Genomic DNA, 9661 nt, shown 5'->3' on the forward strand with positions numbered 1-9661 from the left:
AAATTTTGTGCTTTGTACCGGGGGTAAACTGTTTTCGCAAAGTTTTGCTTTTGTTTATTTTACACGCGCACGGACGAAACTCGCTGTTAAAAGAGGCTAAAAGTTACTCTTTGACGTATTCCAATTGATGGTTCACGGAATTCATTCGATACCAAACCAGACGAAAATAAAATAAATAATTCTGTCTATATATATCTTTTACAAACACACTTTTGGCCACCAAGGTTTTGGATGAAAGAAGATTGCATGTAGCTGAAATGCGTATGCTAAGATGGATGTGTGGTGTGACAAGGAAGGATAAAGTTAAAAATGTGTATATTAGAGGAAGTTTGAAAGTAGCGCCAGTGATCGAGAAATTGAGGAGTAAAAGATTAGCGTGGTTTGGACATGTTATGAGGAGGGATGATGATATAAGCTAAAAAGTAATGAGATTGAATGTGGATGGCTACAAGGGTAGAGGAAGAACAAAAAAACGGCTGATAGAGATGTATGGAGGAGTAGTACATGCCGACCCTCGATAAGGATAAGGGCAGGTTGATGACAAACACACTGACTGAAGTTGCAATGTGTCATTTATTTACAACACTGTGTCGTTTATGTAGATAAATGTTAGTATATAATAATTACTGACAAGTATTGTGTTAATTTGGCGTAATAAAGATAATTTTTTCATAATTAAATAAATTGCGTAATTAAACGCTTTTCATTGGAACATCAAACAAAGTCCTTAACTTGAGAAAAAGTAACCTGAATATTAATAATAATGTGCTGTACAACTCTAACCTACATTCGTTAAAAGTGTGCTGTTTTCATGAATAGTAAAAAGAAAAAATCGGTCTTGTAGAGATATGTAAAAATTTAGCATCTACTGCGACTTTTTTATTTAATGAAACCTATTAAATGTACGGATATTCAGAAATGTAACTAAAATTATTAGGGTAAAGCAATTCAAATTGAATGTGAAACCGTAGAATAATTTTCAATTGCGCTTTTAAACTTTTCAAAACATCACAAACTGGTAAAGTTGAAACTTATTAATTACGAACACATAAGTATGCCAACGTGAAATAGCTTAGAGTTTATGAATATCATTACATTAAATTAAATTATACTTGGGACTTGGTCGATCAAAATAAATTAAAAATACTTGAATAGCACCTAAGCCAAAGAATACTCTATCTTTGAGAAACTGAAATAGTCACAAACTAAATTGGTAACGCGTAAGAATGTTATATAGGTAATTGTATTTATTGTTTAGCAAAAGTCGAAAGAAATGTCCATACAAGGAAAAATAAGGGGGATGTCCCACTAGGAGTGATAATTTGATTCTTGCCTAAAGGGTGGATTAAAAAGTTAAGTTAGAGGTAACTAGGCCTTAATAAACCTCGCTGGCCAAGTGAGTTTTTGGCCTAAATATACCTCTCGATATTTTCCTTATTTGTCATCAGATAAATGTACATATGATGTACGAAAATAGCAAAATACATTGCTAGATACCCCAACGCTTATTAAATGCGTTAAATTAATTATTTTTTTTATTACTTAGATATAAGTTTGGAGCCTTAATGTTGTTCAGATCGTTACCATCTCGCTACTTTAGCTTTAAAAAAAAAATAATCACCTTATCACAGGTCATTGCGTTGCGAACCGTTTAGTGCGATAATAGAAACAAAGCAAGCGATTCGTTTTATCATATTCATACCTAACTTGTAAGAAGATTAAATGGTCTGTCGGTATTTTTTAATATGTATTCAGAAAGCTTTCTACATTAAGTATGCTGTTAGTATTATAAAATATGTTGAGTAATTGCGTCGTATTTTAAAGTTAATGTTCCCTTGAAAAATAAAATATTTTAATCTTTTAACTCATTGAATGCCCATTATGTATTTGTAAAAATATCTTTTTATACAAATAAATAAATTATAAATAATATTTTTTTTCAACAAACTTGTTGGCCAGGAGAAGTATAAATAAATAAGGAAAAGGGATATCTCTCGACGCTTTTTCTTTTTTCAAACATCTCATAAATATACGGCCACATATTTTTATGTTACAATTATTATCAAAGCATCGTGTCGGCTATATCCAGCGCTATCTTCCAAAAGGAAGAATTTCATTATGCGGAGAATTCCGTTTAATTTAATCTTTCATTGTGCCAACATTATTTGACTTCCTCGTCGTCGTGGCAACAAAACTTATAATTTCAATCTTTGCACGAAAATCAGTCATAGTATACAAAATACTACTTGGTCTTCGAAAAAAAAGGGAGTATTATATAAAGCCAGTTACAAATGGTATAAATATATGATTCGTTTAATTAATTAATAAGTTAAGCTGATTGGACGAAATTGATTGGTGATTACTGAGGCTGTCGGAAGCGTGTACTATAAGTACCAATGCTCAAATTAACTTAAAAAAAATGAAATTATATATATATGTACGTTCCTAGGGTACATAAAAGTAAATACACACTGTTTACAAACGTACAAAATGATGTAAACATATATAATACAATTCCTAGCCTTTGTAATTAACTCTTGTTGATGTTAGTCAAATAGTTGAGATTGAAACATAACAATACACATGTTGTATGTATGTCAAAACTAAACAAATTCTAGTTTGAATACTTAATCAAATTGTTCAGGAGTTATTTCTATACGAGGTATTTATGTATCTATAAATTCCATTTCTATTACAAATTAATACTAAATAATATAATTAATTATACTGAGTTTACCCGGCACAAACGCGCCTTGCAGATAGACCGCCAGACAGACAGACAAATAAAAATAAAAAATTGGTTTCTTCTTATAAGTTTATATGTATATCAAAATATATTTTTTCGATATGACATACAGACACTCCAATTTTAATAACTCTTAAGATTGTCATCCGTTTCATTATCTTTGTTAAAACAGGGACTATTAATATAAAACGTGCTAACAATTATTAAGCATCCTAACCACTTCACAGGCAAACCCCCTGATGTTCTTGCGTTTGGAATAACTCTAATGATGACAATGGTTTTGGTCGCTGGCGTCAAAAAATCACTCGTTTTTAATAACGTTCTCAACGCTATTAATCTTACTGTATGGGTATTCATCTTATCCGCTGGAGTCTTTTACATTGATGTCGCTAACTGGACTGAGCATAAAGGATTTCTGCCCTACGGTTGGAGTGGTGTAAGTAAACAATTGTAACTTTTGTAATGCAATCTTGAATTGTTAGAGATTTTCATACTTTTTCATAACAATATTTGCTTTCATTGTGTCGTTCGTATTATTTAAATAAATAAAATAAATATACATTGAAAATAGCAGGGTAACGGTTTACTAATCTTCTCTAAAGAGTGCATCAAAGTGGTTTGGCTTAAATCAGTACTTTACAAAAAAATATTGTTACTCGTTTTTTAAAAATAAAAAGGCGACGTCTTGTGTTTCGGCAATGAAAGCCGACTATAGCAAATTTATTTTGTACTTAGGTTTTTAGCGGTGCAGCGACTTGCTTCTACGCATTTATTGGATTTGATATCATTGCTACTACTGGAGAAGAGGCCAATAATCCCAAGAAGTCCATCCCTCTTGCGATTATACTGAGTCTGGGTATCATAACAATTGCTTATGTCAGCTGTTCCCTCATCCTGACATTGCTGGGTACGTATACTAAAAATTGCTTTTACCGTTGGTTTCTAAAACCAAAATCTCTTTATAAAACATATCGACATCCCTGACATAAACTTAACAGAGATAACATAGGTTTTGTCTCAGAAACTCACTGTTATAAATTCATAAAAAATATTACAAGATTTTTTAATACTATAATTATACATATTTATTAATTGATTTTATGATAAGTTTCTCATCATAATAATTAAATTACGAAAATATTGACTAAACGCTACTAAAAGAATACGAAGTAATAACAATATCTTTAATTCCTGGCGATAATTCCATATTATATTACCCTTATTCACAACACTTTTGTTTAATAGCTTCTGTTGTTAAATTGAAACTACATTGGGTTCATATTTCATTGATTAATAAAGTTATATATTTCTACATAAGTATTATAATTTACTTTATACCTTACAATATTATACAAAACAAAGTCCATCTAAATGACATATGTAAATAGAATTTGTGAAACTAACTATATGTCTCGTGCTCAATTTCATAGTCAGCGATTACAATTGACTAGCGTTTGCTCGCGACTTCGTCAGCACATAGTAAATGGTAGCGTAATAATAGGACCTCACATATCAGCAACCTTCCCGTTAAAGTCGGTTTAACTGTTCTAGATATTACTCGGAAGAAGACTTGCGGATAGATAGACATAAGTAAAAATTAAAAGAAAATATAATAGTTTTTTACTTGTTCGTGAAATATGATTTTTTTTATATTACATACATACATACCAATTTAATTAACCGTATATATGAGAATTTCATAAATAAATTATTGAAAATGAATAGAAGCAGTATTGTGACTATAATTTTACGTCGGCACACATAATGTTTACAGTGGTGAGGATAAGGTGTTTTTATAGAAAATAAGAATAAATTTCTTGTGGTAAACTGCGGTTTACTTTGATTCAACTTAAGTAAATATGTATTTTAATATCACGTTAAATGTAATTGAAAAGCTATTATCAAAATGAACAACGTTTATTTTTAAAATATTGAAATGTTTTTTTGGGATTGTAGCATTGTAAGAAAAATGTTACGATATCTGTTCAAAATATAAGAATGATAGCATAGAGCATTTTTCATTTTCTTGAAATCACTTGCTTTAAGTGAATAAACTATAGTTCAGTGTTGTCTTCAAAAAAAAAAGATAAAAGACCATTCACACACTATAAATGTTTTAATAAAAAACAAACTGTGTTTTCCTGTAGCCCTGAGGCGTTTTTGTTTTAAAATGTATTTTCTATTCTTTCCACTTAACTGGCAGTAGCAGTACATCAAAAAACACCTGTAGCGTTTATCTAGTCTGTGTCTGTGTAGGCGCCAATAGGGTGAATAAAATTATAAGAGATTCCTTTTTTAATAATAGCAGATTTTTGTTAATTTACTAATGTTTTCTTGTACCCTTCCAACTAAGCTCTATGGTTATAGTCGGACAATAGTCGAATGGCGCGATTCGAACCTTCGACCTCGTGATCGGAAATCCGTACCCTTAATTATTAGACTATTGACACTTTTACACCTTACCTTACCTTTACCTTTAAAACAAAGTTTTAGTTTTAAAATACTTCATAGATTTGAAGACACAATTTTTCTGATGTTAAATAGGAATTAATACATGATAACAAAATATTTTACTATAACAATTACATTAGTTTTTACCGAACACTTTACTATAATAAAAACGGAAGGAATTGCACTTATAAAACTTAATAACAAACTTTGTAGTATTCAAATTATTAAAAACTCACAGAAGAACTTTCCTTATTGTAGTTATGATGTAAATTTTTCAAAGCGTAAGGTTGTAAAGTTGTTGTACCATTCATTCATTGCAGCTAAAGGCTTTCTTTATGATATTATTTCTTACCTAAAATGTATGTTAAAAAATTAGACATAATTCTTTTACTACCTTCCAAGTTCAGAGAAATATTAAAAGATTTACTCAGTATTTTGGATATTATTTTAGTGCCCTACGACGAAGTTGATACCACCTCGGCCTTGGTGCAAATGTTTGATCACGTCAATGCCCCCACTGCTAAAATCATTGTGGCAGTAGGTGCTCTTTCTGGACTTACTGTTGCTATGTTTGGCTCCATGTTCCCCATGCCCAGGATTCTTTATGCCATGGCCCAAGACGGTCTCCTCTATCGGTGAGTATATAATCACGGAGTAGGTCTATTATTTTTATTATTTTATTGAAATACGATGTTCTAACTTCGGAAAGTTTTAGCTAATTTTGAAAGAAATACAAGCAATATAAATTAAACATATCATAATAATATGTAATTCATCAAACAGATAAAGTTGCGTTTGATGAAGAATATTTGTTACATGTTTTGGGCACCTGAAAATAATTTTGTTGCTGTTAATCATATTGTCATGTTTATTATTAAACATTTTGTTTATTAGTCCGCTAAGCGCTGTGTCGCAGAAGACTAGTTCGCCGACATTTGCTACGGTCATCGGAGGGATCACTGCGGCTTTGGTTTCCTTGGTCGTGCAACTTGAAATTCTCGTCGAAATGATGAGTATTGGTAAGTTATAGTCATAGCAGATGAACACTAACCTAACCCTGTGTTCTCATACATATAATTTCGACACAAAACGTTTGAACCGATGTTAGGCAATTCATTTCAAACCGTTCTTTTTCGAAGCTCAAACTGCGTAAAATTAATTTCATGAAAAGTTAACCAAGTTTCTTCACTTTCTATTTTTAGCCGACTTCAAAAAGAAGGAGGTTATCAATACCTCCGTATTTTTTTATTAAGGCGTAACTCATACTTAAAAGTTTTGTTACAATTATTACGAAACGACGAAATGCGTCATCAACATAATCTTAAATATAGAATGATGATATAAATTATAGACATGAAAAACGTGGTAACATTTGTAAAAATATATTTGCGATATGTGGAATAACATAATATGGAGAATAAAATTATAATACAAATTCCACAGGTACTCTGATAGCTTACTCTCTCGTTTCCACCTGCGTGCTCATTTTGCGTTACCAACCTTACGCCAACAACCTGATCGAGCTGCTGCCGCAAAGTCTACGTACGCCGATTGACCTGGAGGGTACCGCTGGACGGAGAGAAACCACAATAGAGGTCATTTTTAAATAATTAGTCGTTCATAATCTACATTAATTATTTTATTTGTAACATTAACTCGAATACAATGTCTATATAGCATGATTTGTTACAGGTGACATCTCACACCCAGATGGCCCCTAGTCAACGCATAATGATTCGTCGAGTGACCCAAAGGTATGAATCTTATTATCATTATTGCCAGCGCTATGCGAGCTTGCGTAATATTGCCGTAGCGAAAGGCCGGCCGAATGTGTTTTCACTTTTACAAAGCTCTTTTAAATGCGTATAAATAATAAATACAATCAATTAGCTAAGCGCTACAGTATGTCCACAGTTCTCCGGACTCTGATGACACCATAGCCGATGACAGCGAGGAATATTTCCGCGATGACACCTATCTAATGAACCCCACCGGTGATAACAACAAGTTTTACGGTACGTTTTCGCAAAAAAATAGATTCTTATTGAAAATATGTAAAATAAAATATACCTTACTATGTGTTTTGTATAAATCATCTTTCTCTTCACAATATAGTTGGTCAATTTATTAAAACATATAGGTGACACATATATTTGTGTTTTTTCAGATGGTAAATAATATATAATTAATCCATTAATGTTTATTTCAACTACATGAACGGATTTTTTAAATATTTTTAATGATAATAGGAAACATCCACTGCGGTCTATCAGGCGGTACAACGCGCTACGGAAGATTCTTTAACGACATCTACCGTCGGCTGCAGGGCTTATCATACCTTTGCCCTGGCCTCTTCCCATGGGTAGAAAATGGACCAGCAACCGAAGCGTCAGGTAAGTGTGATCATATAAATAGTTTTTCATTAATATCAATGTGAAAATATAGGTGGTGGTAAAAAGAAGCAAAAGAAGAAATACTCGTACTTCATTAATACGTAATGCAATATGTACATCAATAAAATTTTCGAATATACTCGTAATATATAATAGGCTTCAATTGTAATTCGTTAGCTCAGTTCTTGTCTTATTCATGTCTTAATCACGTTAGTTGAAGCCTGAATAGCTGTGAATCCGCGATAGTAACGTAATTATTGTATGCTTCATGAGGATTTCAATAGAGATGTATAGCGACATTTGAAAGGGAATAATTAGTTGAAGTTTGAGTACGCGAAGTATTCATAAATGTTTAAATTTTATTATTTAACATTTTGTTGTTATAGGAATTTTCGTGGTTAAAGCTGTTGGCATTATGTTCGTCTTGATAATAATTTTCGACCTGCTTGCCGCCTATGCGACTCCGACATCTTTTGACTTTACCGCAATCGTAATGATGCTGCTATTCTTCGCCATATTTATTATCTTGCTTATGATCTCGAGGAAACCACAGAATCGGTAAGATGCAATTAAATTTATACAAACATAAATGAATTATTAACTACTAAAAAATGAGGTAAATAATCACTTGTTGATATGTAACTGTTGTTACAGAATTAATCAGATTTATCTTGCGCCATGGGTACCTTTCGTGCCTACTATTGCGGTTGCTACCAACATTTACTTGATATTGAACCTTTCGATTTTGACGTTGGTGCGTTTCGCGATTTGGATGGCCCTTGGTATGTTAAGTTTTATATTGATAATGATGGTAATGGAATAATTGCATAGTTGCAAGTTTTGAAATGTTGGAAATATTTTAGGTCTGATTGTATATTTCAAATACGGCATTAAAAACTCCGTGCTGGAAAACCCTCCCGCGCAAGACCAAATTCCGCCAATGCAACCTAGCGCCATGGAGCGGGCTTCCGCTCCCATTATTTGTAGCCAGCCGCGTCGTATTGGAGACCGCAATATCTTTGAGGGTGACGGATCCAACCGGATGTTCGGATCTGAGTAAGTTTTATTTTCACCTAACTTTTTTTTGTTAAATACAATTTTTTTAAACGTGCATTTCGTTTGTGAGATTTGTTACTTTTATTTCAATTCAATGTAATTTTTTGGGATTTTTTCCACCATTAGCCCATACAATTAAAATTGTTTTTGACAAACGTGTCGATTTGGTAGCGTGTCATTCTATTCACCCATATGTCAAATCCAACTGACTTTGCAGTTTTTCTCAACCCATACTGACTTGGCATGAGTCTAACCTGACGCCCCTCCCATCGACCAGCTATGAGTCCTCTACTAGCCTTGGCATGTCCTCCGGATCGGAAAATACTCGCGACCAAGCCAGTAGCGTATCCCTGCGTGGTAGTTTTGGCCACACCATCGTCAACCGTGGACACTCTCTGAAACGTGGCGCAACTAATACCACCAAAGGATTTAAGCAGATCGAGACACGGTGAGATTGTTTTTTTTTTATCTTTTAATAAATTAAACTAAATGAGTGATTATCGCGAAATCTATAATTTTTATTTGCTTTAACAAGTTAAAATAATTTTATCCATGCACAGTCAACGACTAAGCCTTGCATTTAATAATTAAAAAGTCCATGCATATATCGTAAATGATTGAAAATGTAACGTTCCTTTTTTGTTTTAGTTATGACGCTAAAACTAACAGCATTTCTTCGCATACCATGAGCCGTCCTCCATGGGCAAACCCGGACTCGCTGCACGGCAATTGGGACGATTAAATCAACATTCTAAATGTTATTTCAAGATATAATTTTTAAGTTTTACTTTTAACGATATTATGTGTTATTTTTGCGGTTGACCGGAACGCGGTTAGTAGTAGTCAAAAATTCGCATTCGCACAAAAATTCGATTGCCGCCTGACCGCTGCGGTCACTCGCAGCATTGCAGCTCTATTTCGACTGGCTGCACGGTTGTTATACTCATATCGACATTTGGTACTCATCATAAACACCGATTGAGTTAGCAGCTTTACCATACGAATGCTGTCAACC

The 9661-nt window shown here is 33.0% G+C and overlaps 1 protein-coding gene across 1 annotated transcript in view; it reads left to right on the forward strand.

Moving 5' to 3' along the window:
• Window positions 1-9388, forward strand: part of LOC106126109 (probable cationic amino acid transporter) — a 35050-nt gene extending 25662 nt beyond the window's left edge. The window contains exons 7-19 of the mRNA XM_013323574.1: window positions 2974-3182; window positions 3482-3653; window positions 5649-5832; window positions 6092-6216; window positions 6641-6792; window positions 6890-6951; window positions 7112-7212; window positions 7447-7590; window positions 7977-8148; window positions 8245-8372; window positions 8454-8646; window positions 8864-9094; window positions 9295-9388. Of these exons, the coding sequence (XP_013179028.1) occupies window positions 2974-3182; window positions 3482-3653; window positions 5649-5832; window positions 6092-6216; window positions 6641-6792; window positions 6890-6951; window positions 7112-7212; window positions 7447-7590; window positions 7977-8148; window positions 8245-8372; window positions 8454-8646; window positions 8864-9094; window positions 9295-9388 (1967 nt within the window). The remainder of the gene's footprint in view (window positions 1-2973; window positions 3183-3481; window positions 3654-5648; window positions 5833-6091; window positions 6217-6640; window positions 6793-6889; window positions 6952-7111; window positions 7213-7446; window positions 7591-7976; window positions 8149-8244; window positions 8373-8453; window positions 8647-8863; window positions 9095-9294) is intronic.
• The last annotated feature ends 273 nt before the right edge of the window (window positions 9389-9661 follow it).

The sequence above is a fragment of the Papilio xuthus genome, unplaced genomic scaffold, assembly GCF_000836235.2.
Source record: "Papilio xuthus unplaced genomic scaffold, Pxut_1.1 DF825017.1, whole genome shotgun sequence".
Classification (NCBI taxonomy): domain Eukaryota; kingdom Metazoa; phylum Arthropoda; class Insecta; order Lepidoptera; family Papilionidae; genus Papilio; species Papilio xuthus.